We start from the raw sequence: 20669 nt of genomic DNA, 5'->3' as shown, positions 1-20669 counted from the left end.
AAACTTGTGCAATTGAAACACTAATTATATTTTTAAAAGAAAATCGGCGTTAAAGTACATAACTATTTAGTAGTTCACAAAATATTGTTCTATTGCTAGTTCAAACGCGAAGTTATTTCAATAAACGTATGTCTTTTTTGTATGTAAAAGTTTCTGGGATTGGATAACACTATAGAACGTTACTGATAAATATTCGCGTGTTTGAAGATTGTATAGCTTGCTTTTATAATATAATGTATAATTCCAGATTTCAAAAAGACACGGTCTGCTCTGTTTGGTGAATGGCCATAACTTTAAAGTGAGAGATATAGGGAGAGTAAATATGTTTACATTGCATTTTCTTTCTTTGTACACTGTGCTGGATGTTGTTATTACTTTGACAAACACAACTAACTCTATTATGCAAACACAACGAACTTTATTATGGCGTAAAAAAGCCAGTGTTTTTGGAATCGTTTAAAATCATTTTACTGTCTTACATCGGATACAAAAAACACAGAATTGCATTTTCTTGATATTATAAGTATCTTACTTACATATAATTAACTGGTATATTGCTCAGCAAATGTTATTAATGTAGTGGAGTGTAAACATTACCATCAGTTGTATGATCATTTTTGATCTTTTGATGAAGAACAACGATAGTTTTCCTGTCAACAAAAAATGCCGATAGTTGTGTGATGAATCGATTTTTGGACAGTTATTTCTTAGAGTGCCAATGAAAATAATTGGTCTGAACGTAAAATCTTAATGATAACGCTCAAACCACTTTTAATTAAGTTCTTACTCGGCAACATGCCATTCTTATTTTTCTAATAAATCTTGGTTACTGCCGCTATTTAAAACAGATTTTTACACTATTAAAACGTGCTTAGTTGCACACAGAGAATTAAATGGATTTGGCCAATCGCCAATGTAACACATAACGCTATAAACGAGTCTGCTAAACAAACATACATGCTTAAAAGTAAATGATAACGTTTAATATGTCATAGAAATACGATAGCAGAATCTGAGCAACTGTTCAGACAATAACAGAAGCTTCATATATCGATGCAAACGGATTTCGCTAGTACATCAAACAACTTTTGCATCTTTTATTTAAACGGCTCCACATCTATGATGCATATTACTTTGCTGAAAAATTGTGACAGACACTAAAGTGATATTATGGGCATCTAACAGTATATGCAGTGTTTATAGGTGTCTATCGCAATCCTTGTTTATTTTTGGTGTTTTAACTTCATATACACTTATATTTGTTAATGCAGCATCAACATACTAAAACAATATCCCGGATATAGAAAAATCATGCATTTGAATATCAACCGTACTTTCATTTTGACAACTTACGACATAAATGATTCGATGTACTATGTGAGTCAAATATAGTTTTCATGCAGATTCTTTCATACGACACAAAGACTTAACGGATCATTTCGGCTTAGAGGACTGGGTGAGTCAGGTAAAATATCGAATATAATATATACTTTTTATAAACAACTGGTCGCAAGATGAGTTGTAGATAATTGGTCAGTTACCACATTTAAACTAACTATTTTGACCTGTTAATTCTTTTCAGCTCAAGTCAACAATGAAAAATGCCCATAATATCACTTTAATATTGATGCATTGAAGTGCAATGGCAATTATTAAACCACACTGGTCGGTGCTGATTGATTTGTTTTTATTTCGAACGTTTAAATAAATATAATTATAGAACGGACAGAAATCAAAGTGAAGCACAATGTTTAGTAAATTTACATAACTGAGGTTGATATCAACATACTTCATCTAATCGTTCAGTGCAGCGTATATGTGTAATACACCGTATAAAATAATATGCTTCGTAACAAATGTCTGAATATTTGAATATAACACTTACCAATCGTTTTATTTTTGTTTGGGTGGTATATAAGTTTGTGAAAAGCATCGTCTGTGCTTAATTAATCAAGTAAGGAATGAACAAGGACACTTAATATGCGTAACAAAGGTAAAACGAACAAAGGTATCCGAGGAGTATGTTTGTGTAAAAATTAACCGTGGTATTATTAAAAGTATCATGTTGCATGTTTGTCTTTGATTGCCATCATTATAGCATATACCATTTCGGCATCTTTGACAATCTAACGTATTAAGATTAAGTTTGTGGTTTTGAAACGAAAAATATTTGATGTATTTTGGAGAGTATATGTTTAATTAGAATCGTTCTTTGGCGATTAATCACATTTTTATGACCTTTCATAGTTAAAAGCCTATGTAGTTAGTGCTTGTATGAAATGGACTACTTGCAATTTTTATGATGTTGACGTTTGCAGTGAAAACCTAAAATTCGTTTAATGAATTATTATGTGCATAAAGAGTTGTCCTTTATTGACCTGGAATTAATTATTGAAAAACCCAGCCCAACGCAATAACATCATTTCAAATAACATGTCTGATTTCAAATAAACAGTATATGGTAAAATTAAATGTAAGTATATTGTAAAATGTGATGACCTTTTTATATATATACTATATTTCTGATAAAATATTACATGTCTGCAAAGTCAAAACGGTTTGGTTTAGCATATGTGATGCTCAGCAAAATTATTAGTTTAGCAGCGTTTGTAATTCCCAAGAAATTGTGCTGAAACTGTGAAAGTAAAGGTAAATCTATCATGCATGCAGGAAATGATAGAAGTGATCAAGAATGAGCGTTATAAAACAATTTGAGAGAAAATTTGGTTTAGCCTTGAGAATGCTGAAGTTTCAATGTTTGTATATCTGCTTGCATTGTATAAATACTTTGTGTGTGTAGATTTTAATTATTTTAATTCATGTTTGTCTTGAAGTGTGTTTTTATGTGTGGCGGTTAGGTATTTTATTATGTTTCGCAGTGCTTGGCTATTGGTTCCTCGCAAATAAAGAAATTTTATAATAATGTATCGCTTCGGCTGGTTAATCTGAAGTTTGATTTTGTTTTGATTACTTTAGGGATAACATTAGGGTATGTTTAGCGATGTTTGCAATACTATTCTAATTGCTATTGATAAAAACCAGATACTATATATGCATGCTTCCCGCATTCAATCTTCTTTAATAAACATTTCAACGCCCCTAAATTGACTTCTGATGTATGAAGCTTTCCTATAATAATTGGATAATGAAAGCCCAGAAGTTATATTTGGAAAGAAAATAAGTTATCGGATTAGTTTGTGCATCTTAACACATAACAGCGAACGTCAAGCGATGAGCATATATCACAAGTGAGAGAGATAGAGAGAGCGATAGTTACCTTAGCTAGTAAAAGTGCAGCGATGCTTGCAGAGTGCAATATATATCCTTGAAAAGCCTGTCATTATACTAAACAATAGGGTAGTAGCCTGATTTACTGTTTATATCTACGTATATATTTTAATAGAAGTATTAAACAATCGCTGCGAAGATGCATTTGTGGGCGGGACGTAGTACTCATTGTTTGCTTTAAGGCCTGTCTAGTGCAGGAAATGGGGTCTGGTCATAATTATATATTGATGGATTTCTATGCAAAACAATGTCTTATAAAATATAATGCTTATAAATATATTATGTTTAAAAATATAAATAAATCAAACTCAATAGTAAATCAAATTAAATAGACCTTTATGGCATACATATATATGGTCAAATTATTATATAATATCAACTCTAAATCACGACGTATGTTGTTTGTAGTTTTTATGTGTTTGGCACACAATTTAGGCATGGTATTGAATGTACGATAGTTCGGGTAACTTATGCATTTTAAATCGCAACATATAGACATGTCACATTCTTTTATAAACTGTATTATACATAACTCAAAATCCATTGAAACATGATCCAAAATACCATACTTCACATTTCGGTTGACAAAGGCAATATTTGTTTTAATCTTTATTGCATATCTATTAATTGTATTGGTGTTGTTCGTCTGGCACTGTTTTGCTATTTGCTAATGCATATTGCAACATGCATATTTATCAAAATATGGTTTCTGGAATTTGACAATGTGTTATATAAAGCTTAGTTAGAAAGAACGAGCTCGTTTTGCTAAAGCCTACAAGAGGGTCTTTATAAACGACAGATTTTGTATCAAATCTGTTTACAATCAATATTTACCATTAAACATCCCCGAGCAAAACGAACCCTAATGATAAAAATTACTAAAATCTAATCCAACAAGCCCTAAAACTCAATATATCAACATGGCGAATTAATACTTGAACATGCAGTTCCACAGAAGCCGTTCAACCAGATAGATAAAATATCCTGCTTCGATCTGCGGTAATATCCATTCGTTAGAGTATCGAATTCTCACGCAGACTGTGATGTAAGACGAGAGGAATCTGAAACTCGAGTGACATGCGGGCCGGTGATTTCAATGAAAACTAAAAGTAGCGTGTAGTAGTTGAGGCAATGTGAGGATAGGGGAATAAATAACACAATTATACGGTGTAAGTGTGCCGTTTTGTTGTGTGTTTGTAAATGAATGACACATCCAACGAAAAATATAATTACTCAAAATAACATATCTGGTTATATTAGCTTTGATAAAATAATAATATTTTGATAATAACTTAATATAAAATTTATTTAAATGTTCTGAGTGCAGCAGTGATACCGTGTTCTTAAAACGGTCATTTGAACAGAGCTATATTTGTGATAAACTTGAAGATATTTCCTTGTCAAAGATGAGCAATGCATAGTTAACCACAAACAATTGCGATTGAAATCCCTTATTAAATTATGGATCATGTGGACTATTTATTAAATAATGGTTATGCATTTGGGATGTTCTACAAATACAGAATGCAGTTCTTAAAAATAATATACATATATCATTCATAACTTGAAATTTCGCAAACGTATTAAAAAAAACTTAAAACTAATGCATCTAATGCGGGCGTGTATGGAGAGTTAGGTCGATACCATCTGTTCATTACAAGGTTTATACAAATTATTAAATACTGGAGTAAAATTATACATGCAAATAATATTATTATTAGAAAGGTTTATGGGCAGGCCAAAGCAGATTGTAACGATGGCTTAAAAAAATTGGGTATATAATGTAAAGTTATTGCTGAGCAATCATGGTTTCTCTTATATTTTTGAAGATGCTGAAAATGTCGATTTTAAATCATTTATTTTAATTTTAAAACAACGTTTCATTGACAATTTTATTCAGGAATGATCCCAAAGCATACAGACAAACCATGTTCTTACTAATTTTGTACTTAAAAAAAAACACTTTTCATTACGAATCATACCTCGATTTACTACCTAGCAGCCTAAGAATTTTTTTCTGTTGGCTACGACTATGGGTTCACCCACTAAGAATACAAACTGGTAGATAGGGTAAAAATATAATTGCTAGGGATCAGCGTTATTGTTTACTATGTAATTCACATGATATGGAAGATGAATATCATGTTATGCTTATATGTCCATTTTAAGAGGAGATACGCAAAAAATATGTACCAAAGTATAATTATCAACGCCCATTGATGTTTAAATTTTTGTAAATGTTGGGCATTGATAACAAAACCTAAATAATTATAATTTCTCTTTTTATTAAATACGCATTCAATAAAATAAACTCATTGTTAAATGTAAGTTAATCCTCGTAAAATAAAGACACATACTTACACATTTTGAATAACACAATATGTATGTATATCACAATCAAATGTAATATTTTTATAATCAAGACCAGGTATACCTTATATACAGGTATACCGTATGTACTGAAATTATATGATTAACGTGCCATGAATCTTCTTAATCATGTTTTGTTTGTTTTGTTATACTGACGATGGACATTGTGTAAGTCATAATAAAACACATGTTCCGTTCTGTTCAGTTCTGTTCTGTTGACAAATTGTTGGTTGTATTAATATAAAATGCCCGTTCTCCGTATTTTATAATGAACCAGTGCCAACATAATTGTTTAAAATGTATGGAGGGTTATTTGTCAATGTTTCTTGTATTTAAATCCAGCAGCACATAAAGAGCAGTAAAGAAACGTAGCACCTTATCTAGATACACAGGTTTGTCAAAACTTAAACTAAAAATTACAGTGCAATGTTTCTCTGAATGTCGTATTAATTAAAAATCGTCAACATAAAATATATGTTGCGTATAGGTTTCGAAGAAGTACAGTATAAGCTGAATTTATATCGACAAAGGTGTGACGAGTATCGATTTGACACAGATCCATATGTTTTTCTTTGCAAAAAAACCCATTAAATATGTATGCATTTATGATGATTTTAAAGTAAGAAGTGAAAGTAATAATGAAGACTTAATTATAATATGACTTACAATCAAACGCGATAGTTTGATGAACATATGACATTATCATGGTTTCAACGGAATTTCGTGATTACGCATCGTGAACATGTAATAGAATCAGATATTGCTTGACAAAATATCATGGATTTTAATGCAAACACGTGTCATTATGCCATAGATCGCCCCTAACACACTCTGTCTAAAAACTACTATGCTTATGTCACAAACAATATTTATTGCTCAAAGTTGACATTTGACCTCTAAGAATGATCTTCATTTTTGACGTATGAAGACATTTTTTTCACACTAAATAATGTATCCTCATGGTGGTCATAAAATGTATTTTATAATAAAATTTTGGTCCAGACAAGCTGTTTCATTAAATAACATATAGCACGGCATCTTATGATGGTTAACATTAATGCAAATTTATTTCAAAATCCATAAATTTATGTTTACGTTTATAGCTGAGAGTTCTTGACAAAATTGACCTTTCAACTATAATTGTTTCCATGACTTTGTTTCAGGGAGACGCAACCCGTCGCCATATATTGGTCGGATATTTCAAATCCATAAACTTATGACAAAAGCAAGGCTGGGGCAGCAAACGTCGCACATATACATAGCCAGACATAAGACACTACGAGTGCTATATGTGCTTTTTCTTCAAAGTACTTTTGGGAACATTACATGGCTTATTTTCTCGTATAGATTGATGATAACTTAGTTCACATTGTCCTGTCAAACTTATAATTATATAGAATGTAAATTAAAATGGGAAATAGCAATTCTCACATGTTGCCGTATACTTGATACTTGAACCTATACATCCGAGTGAGACATTTTATGATTGTATATTATCGCCCACACTATTATATTTAAAGTCGGTACGATTCTATATCATCCCCCACACTATTTTATCTCAAGTCGGTACTAAAAGAGTAAAGTATTGATTTGCTCAAACGTAAGCCTAGCCATGAATGTTTGCTTGTCACAGTACATTATTAAAGAGACCCGTGACTTTATCGAGTGTATTTATCCTTAGTATAGGCAAGTTTTTTGCACAGTACAATAAGAGACCTGTGACTGATGCTACCATTGATTAAAGTCAGCAGGTGTATGTATTCAGATACACACATGTGCTTACTGCAAATGCACAGCATCTTTTAACTTAACGTTAGCCTACCAAGATTGTTATTGGTATTTTTATGATGTTATTTATTATTTACTTAACATTTCAACAAATTGTAATGATTTCCTGTTTTCCTTTCCAATGGCTGATGTTCTCATTCTGAAGCAAAGACTAAACGTAACATTTTATCATAGCCATAAATATTTGTCAAAAACTTAACGTTAAAATATGAATATATTATTTTTTTTACGAAATAACGGGATGGCATTGCGATGAAGAACACGAATGCTGGTGGTACAGCGATTGTATAATTGAGAATAACATAAAGATACGTGTTCAGTACATTTCTCACAATCGTAGAACACACTGTGACAAAATGTTACAGTAAATGAGATTTCCCCTGCTTTTATTGTTAGGACCCTGTGTAAGTATCTCCAGTGATTACTCAAATGGGATTACATGTATTTATTCCCTTAGCTTTGCACCTCAAATTACAGCCAATACCAAGTATTATTGTGTTGGTCATTTTGCAATATGGAGTGGACGTATCCCTTCCTGCATTAGCAGAAACCAGAAACTGGTAAATAGTCGTGAACACAAAACCGTCACGTCGGATGTCTATATCCTTAACCAATCTACAATAATAATACTGGTACACGAAACTTAGACTGATATGTTCTCGGACTAAGCTGTTAACAGCTAACTTTTATCCCGATTTTGTATTCATCACCACGTTTTCGTCTTATTATTGAAGAATCTGTATATACTCCATGAATATTGGTCAACGCCAAACTACAACTGGACATAAAACAACTTTGTGAAAATTTCAGAATTAAGACTATTCTTCACTGTTTTTCTTATAGCACTAAAGTGAGCAATAGCCGTAAACATACTCGCTCACATTAACGGTAACGTTTTATAATGAGTATTTATTTATTTTGTGAAAACAATTTATAATGTTATAATTATCATGTAAAAAGTAATACAAAGAATTTCTTTAATTGTTTGTTCTTTCATGTTTGAAGTAAAACTGTTTTTAAAAACAATTTGTAATTTAATTATATCTTAGTGTGGGATTTCGTACGATATAACTATTTTAAGCCCCCAATGATTGGCATTGAGAGTTGCAACGCGTTTAAAAAATAAGAGTTTCGACCAGTTTTATTTGATGATGATGATGTGTTTGACTTTGGTTACTCGTCGTAAATAAAGGCTAACGAACGGAAGCAAGATTGTTTTCGCCTTTTTGAGATTTTTTCCATTTATTGATCTTAGCATCGAAAAAAAGAGAAAAAGAAACGTGCAATCAGTTTTTATTTCAATTTATAACCAGATTAGGGTCAGATTAGGGAATAACTCGTTAAATGTTGTAATGGTTGTTTTTTCTCTGTGTCGACTTTTTTTTAAATATTCCGTTAATATCAAAAATGCTATATAACAAACTGCACCTTCTTAAAATGCAAATATATCAAGGCAAGATTATACGATTTTGTCAAATATTTATGAATTTATATAAAATGTGTAAAACACTTATTATACATTTATTTTAGTATAAATTAAAATAAAAGTTAAGAAGAACATGTGTCGAAAATGCGAAATAAGCCAGCTGTTTAATTCTGAAATTGAAAATGTCTGTACAGTCGAATTCGCCAGCATGAATATCATGCATGTACGATGTGAATCTAAATTTAGTTTTACGGATCATTTTAGTTTCCTGCAACGATATCTATTCAAACGACACACAAACACTAACTCCGATCTTAATAAAATGCTTCGGTTATTGTAGGAAAATATGTACGAATATCTTCGTCACAATCGGCTCGGGGCGCTAATTTGTCTTTGCTGCATTTTATGAAATTCGTTTCCAATGTATAATTTGTCTTGCCTATTTTGTGTTAATGTAACATATTTTTTATCAATATATTACAATTTAACACATATAAAATCGTAAAATATCGCTGTAAATACGTATAATGTAATGAATATTCTCTTTACTTAATATTGACCTCAAAATCGAAAGATATTAGACGATCTTTTAATTAAGGCAACTAAGGAAAATAACTATGCAAATGTTCGAACCGACGACTTCCAAAAATGTGTGAGGTCGAGTTAGCTGAATGTTGATGAAAACTTTTTACTACTGATTTCGGACGTTAAAATAAGAAAATAATAAAATATTCTGATTCAATTATACGAATATGTGCAATTTAGCGTTACATTATGTTCGAAATTTAGATATGTTCATTTTGTTGGTTTGCGTTAGAAAGTATTTAAGACTCCTTGTTTTTGTAATGGTAACATTAAAGTTTAGAAATTGTTAATATATACCTATTTAAATAGGTTGTCATTATTTTCATTACAAATATACAACACGCACTACAAGTAAACACAATTGTATTTACAAAAGAAGTTATGTTACATACAACAATAGTTGTTGTTATTATAAGACCTACCTTCGTAATGACACTATAATTTGATTATTCTTAAGTTCTTTTGTAGTTTAAGAACACATCTTACTCAACCAATGTTTCAATTGCCTGGAAAAAAAACTAACTGATGGTTACAGGAACTTCCCTCCAGGACTTTAGTTATTACTATATAATGCATATTTATCATGTAAATAAAGTGTTTTCCTTTGTAAATACAACCTGTAACTATCAAATCTGTACTAATCGTGTCAACCATCTTCTTTTTAATGTGCTTATTGTTGACGGAACTTACGATGCACTTTTACAATAAGCGTGATTACGGTATCGTTGTATCCCCTCCAAAACTCTATATAAGCTATGTTAACGTCGCAGTCCTAAAGTGTCAGTTAACAATTGGATTTTCGCGCACTTCAAACATCAGCAATCGAATTCACGAGCTATCATTTTAAAAAGGCCAATCGGCATTGAAATATAGGATTATTAAGCAGCGTATAAATAATTATATGTTGCTTTTTGTATCGCCGATGTCCAATTAAATAAGCATAGTTCTGTTGTATAAGTTTCATTTATGTTTTAATAATATACTAAAAACAACTTGAATAATATAATTGGCATGTGTACCATCCCATATAAACTCTATTGAGAGAAAACTCTGAAGTCGAATATATTGGTCTGTGTGCATATTTAAGGTAAAATAAATAAATTGGACAGGCAATCGCTTTTTAACATAGGAGAAATGAAACTTAATAGACCTTCAAACATGACTGTTGTTGAAAACGTAATGTAACCCCGCTGGAGAAAAACCCCGTCACGAAATGAAACCGGGTCCTTTCGAATCCAACGCAAACTCTCAACCACGTCGCCATAAAAGCTAGCCCATATAGCAACACAGTACAAGTTCTCTACCTTCTACACACACCCAAGATTATATATATATATATTTTCCACCAATTTCCTTCTACCATGACGGGACGTTGTACAGACAAACAAGCATAATTTATTTCGTATGTATAAGTTTTGCGACAAGTTTACTCACCAAAAAGTATTGGATCCCCCTCCCACCAACCCTAACCCCGAAAACAACGCAGCCTGTCTACCGCGTTGCTATGCCTGTCTACCGCGTTGCTATAACAGTTAGCTAATATAACAAGGAAGTATAAACGCTTTATACGTCACCCTATTTCATACACCGCTTCCATTTGTTTTTTCAATTCTGCAACACATTTCTTTTTCCCTAACCTCAATAGGACGTCTTGCAACAAAATGTGTTTTATATTCGTTGGTCGCAAAAAGAATCATAGAAAAAAAATCTGAATAAAATAGGGATTAAACGCGGTGAAGACACTCTTTCGGGTCGGCATATAAGTGCTCTTTATCCATCATCCAAGCCCAAACACCCGTTCCATTTCGAAATTCTTTTAATAAATGACTTCTGCCTTGACATCTGTGGGACGTCGTACAAACAATCGACCATATATTGGTTTTGAGGCCTAAGTAACTTAGATAGAAAATCCCCGAACAAAATAGGGATTTAACCCAGGCCCTACGGTCTTTACAGCAATTTTAAGACTCTACCGCGTCGCTATATGGGCTAGCTCATGTAGAAAGACAGCATTTGTGCTCTTTATACGTTACTCTACTTTGTTAACTCGGCAGGCGCTGTCCCTCTCAGCGATGGGGAAGATCTCGAAGGACGCCATGAAGCGAAGTCAGAGCATCGACAATCAGATCCAGCAAGACCAAGAACAGAAAAAGAACGAGCTGACGCTACTGTTACTAGGTAATGTAACCATACGTCTTGTGATAATATGATTATGAAAATTATGTAATGTAACATGAGTCATATAATCAAATGTTTATAGCTGCTTGTCCGTAAAGTGTCGTTCCAGATTAGCCGGTGCAGTCCGCGCAGTCTTTTCAGTAACGACACTATTTGCCTAGACAGTATTTTCTTTTAGAAGAGAATTTTAGTAAACGGAATATTCCGTCATAGCGGAAAGTGTCGCACCAGATCAGCCTGTGCGGACGCATAAGCATTCAACTCATTTTTTTTAAACGCGGATCATATGATGACATTGTTACAACTTTATTTTAAATATGAGAGTTACTCACAAAATTTCCAAACGTTTTCAAATATAACTTTTCAATACGGGTAGATATTGAACTGTTTTGTTATATGTATTATTCACAGACTGATTGCGGATTCTTCACAATACAATAGATTATATGAGCCTGTGTTAAACCGAACTAAATACCTGTGCTTTTAGTGTCGCCCCAGATTAGTCTGTGAAGTCCGCATCAGCTATTCAGGGGCGACTTTTTCCGATTTTAAGGATTATTTCATTTAAAGAAATTATCTTCTCAATGAAACCCCGATTCAGGCGGAAAGTTTAGTTCCAGGTTGGCCTGTTGGAATTGCACATGTTAATCTTGGACGACACATGAATTAAAACCCGTTATCACAAAGCGGAACTCATGTTTACTGCAATATTATAGTTGTTGTACCACATTACCAACTATTTCAAAACATTACTGAAGTTACTTATACCCTTAAGTACTGAACGTTTGGATGGAGGTTTGCATATGCTTCATTGTACAGTAGTTTATACATAAATTTCCAGGCGGTGCCTATTCCGGAAAGAGCACGTTTGTGAAGCAGCTCCGTATCCATTACGGCGACGGTTTCCCGGAAGAGGAACGCCTCCCGTACACAAATCAAGTCCACGAGACCGTCTCAGGGGCAGCCATCAAAATCATTGAACATATGCAATCCGAACATATTCGTTTTGAGTCTGAGGAACTGCAAGTAAACAATGCATTTGCTTAAAGTGTCGTCCCAGATTAGCCTGTGCACACCGTGCTTTCCGCCTTTACTGGATTTTCGTTAAGAAGACTTCTATTAAACAATAACTACTATGGAAACGAAGAGTGTCGCCCCCACCCTGATTAGCCTTTGCCGACTGCACACGCAAATCTGGGACGATACTTTACGCACATGCATTAAGCAACGTTTTCCTAGAACGCGTCTGTTTTGCAATGTGATTAACAAATTACATTTTCTTTGAATCGCTGGAACATCACGTTAATGCAGTATTACGTATAAATAAAATTGTGTTAGCATAATCCAAGAAATATAATGATACATTAAATAAAAACAACACTATTTTATTAAAGAATAAGTTTACATAAAATCACGCGAGTATAGTCGCATTTAAGTGTTATACTCTTTATTCACTATATAACAATTTATGCCGTAAACCATCTCTTGAAGATATCACGAAAATTAAGAAGATTGTTGAGAGCAAAGTTCATGATTTAATTAATGTATTAGTATGTATTATTTATTTCTGTTGAGAGTTTTCCGTTAAAGAAATAAATCAATGCACTTGAAAAAATGTGGATACACTCGTTAATAGTAGTACTACGTAAGTTTAATTAGAAGCATGTATTAGGGTAACCGAGTAAAATGACGGAGAAGTAATGTGTTGGATTTGGCGGAATAAATATATCAATTCACGACTTATCAGAGAAACTAATATTTCAACAACAGCCAGCCACGAGTGAAATATATTTATTTCTATGATCACGATTAAATTAAAATCGATATTCCAACTAATCCAAGCAATTTTTCTCTTTTTATTTTATGCTTGCAAATGATTATTTTTGTATATAAACTTAAGAATTACGCTTAAATAATGACGTCAGGACATAAAAACAAAGTTATTCCACAGTAAAAAAGTAAATATTATCGATAATTTTTACGGTTAATGTTCACTATTTGAATGAGTGAATTATCAGTTTTAATTAACATATTTTTCTCTATAAACCACCGAACAGCATAAATAGCATATATAATGGTAAAGATTTGAAATAAATAAATAAATAATCTACCTTACAGAATGCCGCCGCAGATTTTCACCAGCGGAATCCGGTCGTAAATTTCAACGACATGCTCACCAAATCCTACACAGCGGACGATATGCAAACTGCCAGGGGAGCAAACTCCTTACTCGCGATGGCTTGTAACGAATTGGGCAAGAGATTTGCCTACATGAATGTCAAGTGCGGAGGGCTGTCAAAACAGGATCAGGACTTGTTGTTGGAAATGTGGAAAGATGAAGGATTCCAGAGGGGCTTCAAAGGTCTATTGACAGCGAAATGTTCCGTCCGATCGATTCGGCCACAGGAATTATAGTATGTGATGTTTCTTGTGTCTGTTGTCAAGAGTATGGCGTTTGTATAGACATAAACGCGATGGTATCGGGTTTCGGGGAAAAAATACAGATTTTCCTGTTAATAGAGACTGATATTTTCAGAACACAAAATGCTCATAATAATTGCAAAACATATTTGAGACGCGCTCTGTGGAAACGGGGTGTATTCCTTGCGCACAAAGTGTCAGCTTATTTTGGCCTGTGCATTCCGAACAGGCTTAGCTGGGACATTTTTCCGCCTGCACTGTATTTACGTTAATAAGATACATCCTTTGAACGAACAATAAAAGCCGAAAGTGCCGTCCCTGCTTAGCTTTTGTGGACTGCACAGGCTAATCAGGATCGACATATAAAGCACATCTATACGACCGGGTTTCTCAGAGCGAGATGATTGGTGCAGTTTAGCAAATCTAAACCATAAAATTTTATAAAATTACACAAATATTGAGTCTTACTCGACATTTAACATCTTCTAAATACATAATTCTTTATTGAGAACAATTAATAAATATACTACAATCTCCGAAGTATTTTCTTAGATAAAAGTATATTCTTTATAATTAAGTTTAAATATGGATCTTAGAATACGGGCCCAGAATTTTTGATAATCATTTCCTATATATATAGTTGTGATAATATCTCGTATAACGACTACTCACCGCATAGAACTATTATGCAAGCAAAATAAACATGTTAAGGAGTTATTCTTAACCGTCCGCAATTAATTATCAAATAATCAATATTGTTTATATTTAAAAGACTTATGTATAATGTATTATATTTCAGATTTTCTGAAAATGAAAAATGTAAACAAACTTAATGACCTTATTGCAATAGTATTATTCAAAAGGGGCCGGTAGCACATCTAAGCGATTCAATATTCATTTTTGTATATTGTTTAATGATTTTAAGAAATAACTTTTATACACGAATGACCTTATTTCAATACTGCCGGTATCCTTAAGTTTACGTACTTGTGTGTTCCAGCTTTTGCAGCAACATATCTCGTATGCTTGCGGAGGACTATGTTCCGAGTCATCAGGACATTCTGTTTATCCGCCGTCCCACCTTAGGCGTGATTGAACATCATTTTAATGTGGACGACTTCATATACAGGTAACCATGGTAACAGCAAAACTCAGTCAAAGCACCGAAAATTGGTTAGTGGTAGATTTTGACTAGGAAAGAAATGTGGTCGACTGTTCATAAAAACTATATTGTACTTTTGGCGTTAAACACTGCGTGCGGTGACAATCTTATGGAGACGTCCTCTTTGCATGGTCATTAACTTGGAGGGAAAGACAAGAAACGTAAAGCGTCGTCCGAGATTAGCCTGTGCAGTCCGCACTTGCTAATCAGGGACGATGCTTACAGCTGTGCTGGAATTAACTCCTTGAATTTAGTCTCTTTTAAACGATGATCAAGTCGAATCAGAAACCCTGATTTGCCCTGAACAGCCTGTGCGGGCTTGTCAGGCGCATCTTGTACGACGATAAACGCTAATTAATTAATCTTTCCAGGGTGATAGACGTGGCAGGCCAGAAGAGCCAAAGGAAGAAATGGATTCACCTCTTCGAGAACGTCACAGTCGTTTTGTTCTTTGTGTCGCTGAGCGCTTTCGATGAAAATCTAGAGGAAGACGAAGCACTTGTAAGGCGTTCTTACCCTTTCGAAACAGTATTTTGAGGTTTCAAATATTACTGAATGCGTATTTACAACAAAATATTAAACATCCTATAAGTAAATGATAACAGTCTCGCTTTGGGAAAACGGGACTCATTTGATGTTCTGTTAATGTTTTTATGGAATGTTTCATTTTAACGAAGTCTCTTTAAACAACAATCCAGCCTAGGCGAAAAATTTCGCCCTTTAATGGCCTTTGCGGGACTGCACATGCTAATCTGGGATGACACTTTACGCACATGCATTAAGCTCCGTTTTCCAAAGCGATACTCACATTTTTATCGCGATGAAATAGGCCAACATAAATGTAGAAATATAAAACGCCACTAAGAGATTTCTGGCCTTTCATTGACTGACCGATCACCACTCAAACGTATAGCGGACCATAGCCAAACAATAAGGCCTGCTATCTTGTTGGAGTTCACTAAAAGGCCAAAGGCTCGAAGAAATGGTTATTGTATATTATATATTATGATCTATTTATCAAAATTATTTAGGAATTACATTTTCATTTTCTATTGGAATCGGAATATAGATCTTCATATTTAGATTTTTGAAATTGAGGACCGGAAACTCTCTGTAAATATAGTTGTGAGCAGCATAACCTTTAATGTATTTAGCCCTAGCATAGTAAATTTTAAGCACTGTTTCCGAAGAAGAAAGCGCACTAACACGACATAAGCCACTTCACATGGAAAGTGGCGTCGTTCGTGATAGTGTTTAAAATTTATTTTGCTGTGAAACAAACTCAACAAGGTTTCGCACCATTTAATTTTCCACTGGGCTTCAAGTTCCTTTGGCGGCGGGCGTCAAATATAACAATTAAAATATGTAGAACCATGCAGACCTATTAATATCATATCAGACTTTAAGACGAGTCATTTGGACCGTGCTCTGTAAAAAAGGTTTAATGCATGTGCAAGAAGTGTCGTCCCAGATTAGCATGTGCAGTCCGCCTAATCAGGGACGAAACATTCCGCATAAACTAGATTTTTGCTAAGAGACTTGCTTTAAACGAAAAAACCCAATAAAAACGGAAGGCTCATTTGTATGTAAGGCATATTATAGTAATTTTTCTTATACATTAAAATAAACACTAAAATACTCTTTTCTAACCTATGAATTTTGATAAATTAGATAACTAAGTTACATGTACTAAGATTATTTACAATTTGTTTGTCGACGTTTCGAATATCAACATGATCAGCTGAATAGAATTCAGAAAAATTTCGTTCATAATCATTTGATCCTATTTTCGCGAAAACTCGGTTCATTACATGAACGTAAAGTGTTATCTCATAAGCCTATGCATTATACTATTATAAGAGGCTTTCTTTAAACGAAAAAAGTGCCTGATTATCCTGTGCGAACTTCACAGTCTAATCTTGGACGACACTTTCCGCACATGCAGTAAGCCCGGTTTTCCCAGACAAAGGCTTATATTATATCCCATCCGATTGTTATATACACAATAACACCGATTGTACTGTCTCACTGTTTGATCAGAACACACTGCAAGACAGCCTACAGACGTTCCGTGAAGTTTCCCACAATCACTATCTGGATAAGACAGATTTCCTTCTATTCCTGAACAAATTCGACCTGTTTGCCGAGAAACTACGGTCCACAAAGTTCAGTGCACACATCCAGGATTACGACGGTATGCCAACGACTTAATGTTTAGTTTTGGTATTTTGATGTGCGGTTGTATTAATTACGACATAACTTGGAATGAAGGGTTGTCAACTGCAAAGCAAAGGGGTAGGTTTTGTCATCATTTCACCAATTTAAGGCTGCACAAAATCTGTGAAAAGCTATTTAGCTTTGTGCTCTTGGACAGTATTTGTTGAAAGTGTTCACATACACATGTTGTCATGTCTTACTATTTGGTTGTAAGATTACATTATGTTGCATAAAGTATTAACACGCATGTCCTATACCAAGACGATCGCCACACACATGCTTTTTTAAGCTTCGCGAATTAAGCTATGCATTAAACCTTTTATTTTATATGTCTCACATGAGATGTTTACATGAGATAATTTGCTATGTGCCACGTTGGTTTTTGTAATTTTAAACCTACATAAATAACATGTGTCGTAAAAACTGCCCAGTCTGTGACGTACACACAATGTAACATATATTTCCCCTATCAACCTGTATTAAACTGCGATTATTTATGTTAACTTAATGTACTACTTATTACGGACATAATGATTAAAATGTTAGACTATGCAAAGTGTCTCAATAATTCTGACAATTTCTTTCTTTTCGGACATGCAAAAACACGCCGAAATCATGCATCAGATTTATCCCTTTTCCTTTTTGTTCAAGTGATAACACACCGAAATACTGCATCAAATATATCCATCTTTTTTGGACAACTGATAATACACTGGAATCATGCATCAGATATATCCGTGCTTCTTTTCGTTCAGGTGATAACGCACCGCAATTATGCATCGGATATATGAGCGTCGCTCTGCATAATGGTGGTTTAATGCATGTGCGTAAAGTGAAGTCATGAATTAGCCTGTTCAAACTGCACTGGCTAATCTGGGGCGATACTTTACGAACATGCATTAACCCCGTTTTCTCGAGCGCGACTCCTATCCCTTTCTCCGTTCGTACAGGTGATAACACCCCGGAAGCATGCATCAAGTATATCCGGGAGCAGTTCCACCAACATCGGCCGTGCCACAAGCAGGTGTACACTCACGTCTCGTGTGCCACAGATGTAGTCATGATGAGTGACCTACTTTCCAAGGTGCTCAACATTGTCGCCGAAATAAACTTTAGAAAAACTGGTGGATTGTTTTAACAAGTATTGAAAAATGTCGCCGAAAAAACTGAAAAAAAACAACAACAACAACACTGATGGATTGTTTTAATGGTGAAGTGGTGCATTGTTTTAATACGGAATATTGACGCCGAGATAAACTCCAGAAAAAATGAAGGATTGTTTAAATGTCAAACTGGTGTATGACAAATTACCCATGTTGACAAATTACGCTTGTCACCGAGATAAACTTCAGAAAAAACACTGGTCGATTGTTTTAATGTCATGCCAATGTATGTACTTAGGAGAACTTTGTCGCCAAGACAATTTTTAGAAAATTGTCTCATCTGTTTATGTTAAATTAATTCCCCGTGCATGTCGGTAATCCTGATACAGTATTCATCAATATGAAACACTTTATTCTTGATTCAGAGCAATTGTATCGACTGCAACATGATGAGCGATCGCAAGTCCAAAGTGTTGAATACTTTCGCCGATATACACTTCAGAAAAACTGGTGGGTCGTTTTATGTTGAACATTGTCGTCGAAGTAAATGAATAAAAACAAATTGTGGGTTGTTTAAATGGTTTAAATTTTCACAGAAATAAACTGCAGAAAACGGATGGATTGGTTTTATGTTGAACATTTTCGCCAAAATAAACCTCAGAAAAGAAATGGATTGTTTAAAGGCTGATGGAAATTGTCGCCGAATGAAACATCAGATAAAATAGTCGATTGTTTAAATACTGAAAATTGTCGCCGGATTTTTTTTTAGAAAAACTGGCGGATTGTTTTCATGTAAAATCAGTTGTATCCTTCAGCATGAAATTTCGTGATTTGTCTTAGAATTACTTTTTCGTGGACACTTAAATTTCGGGGATTTCTGATTTTAGGGAAAATTTGCGTAAGTTATTTTCCAATGTGTTTGTGTTAAAATTGGTAATGTCGGTCTGGAAAATACAAGGGTGGACATTGTATCGTTGTCGTTGTTGTCCGCTTAAAAAAAGGTTTTATATGCATCATTTACGTCGAAATAAACTTCACTACACTTAAATTAAAGGCAATTTTATATATTTTGTTTTAAATATATATTATTGCTTTATGACAAGTGTGTTGGTTTGAAAGCCAGATAGGTTGACATCGCCATGTGTTTTGTTAGAAATACTAGATATAAAAGGTATTATATGCAAATTTTAACACACTCTAACAATATATTGTTAGTTTAATCGTTTAACTGCTATTTGAAGCAGTTTATGAAATTGTCGTAAGAGTTATTTATTTTATGAATAATTTCAGAAAGAATATTTTTGAATTGGTTTTTGACTACCGTACATATAAATATGCATGTGTAACTCTTGTTTGTTTTTACTTTTTCTATTCTCAGTTTAATGAATGCAATTAATAATACAATAACAGTCGCACATATTTTTTTTATTAATGGCGCTTTTACGACTTGGTAACTCGTTCCCAATATCTAGGTCATTATTAAGTCGTGGGATCTAAATTCGTACATTTCGCGAATGAGATAATTAGTCGTCGTTGATTTCGTGTTTTTTGTAATAATTCAATCATTCACAGCACTTATTAGGTCTGTTAAAAGTTGTATTAAAGAATCTTATAACGTTTGCTTAAAGCAAGAGGAATCGATAACAGGAGTACATCAGTCATAGAAATCTTATTTGTTTAGTTATAGTTTACTGCATGTAAATGATGTATCTATGCAAATGATACTCTGTTGAAGTCAAAATATGCTTTGTTGAATGCTTGTTATTTTGAACATATGTAATGGTAATGTTGTGTTTGAAATAAAAATCATTGAAATAAATAGTGCAGAATCACTATAAAATGTAGTTTTCCTATCAATCTGTGTAAAATACCAATGTTTTACATTAATGTAATGTTCCCAAAATCACGGACAAAATAATAAAAATGTTTGACTATGTGCCGTGTGTAAATTATTATGAGCAAATATAAAGTTTATACAGCTTTGTTTTCTGAATCAGTTTTCTAGCTGAAATGATGATAATTGCGATCAACGTGTAAATTGCCAGTGGTACTGTGACGCACAATGCATCCTTATTTAGCTCATGATACTCGTAATAATGTGCCCAAATTAACACTAAACGGTGCTCTTACG

General features: G+C 33.6%; 1 protein-coding gene across 2 annotated transcripts in view; it reads left to right on the top strand.

The window, feature by feature from the left end:
- LOC127842453 (guanine nucleotide-binding protein G(i) subunit alpha-3-like) overlaps positions 1–20315 on the top strand; it is a 98448-nt gene extending 78133 nt beyond the window's left edge. For both annotated transcript variants that reach the window (XM_052371970.1, XM_052371971.1), the window contains exons 2-8: positions 11512–11635; positions 12477–12661; positions 13754–14049; positions 15057–15185; positions 15590–15719; positions 17259–17412; positions 18386–20315. In XM_052371970.1, coding sequence (XP_052227930.1) covers positions 11512–11635; positions 12477–12661; positions 13754–14049; positions 15057–15185; positions 15590–15719; positions 17259–17412; positions 18386–18573 — 1206 coding nt within the window. In that variant the 3' untranslated portion in view covers positions 18574–20315. The remainder of the gene's footprint in view (positions 1–11511; positions 11636–12476; positions 12662–13753; positions 14050–15056; positions 15186–15589; positions 15720–17258; positions 17413–18385) is intronic.
- Positions 20316–20669: the final 354 nt, after the last annotated feature.

The sequence above is a fragment of the Dreissena polymorpha genome, chromosome 8 (assembly GCF_020536995.1).
Source record: "Dreissena polymorpha isolate Duluth1 chromosome 8, UMN_Dpol_1.0, whole genome shotgun sequence".
NCBI lineage: Eukaryota > Metazoa > Mollusca > Bivalvia > Myida > Dreissenidae > Dreissena > Dreissena polymorpha.
The sequence above is the reverse complement of the archived record's forward strand: the minus strand, read 5'-3'. Positions and strand labels throughout refer to the sequence as shown.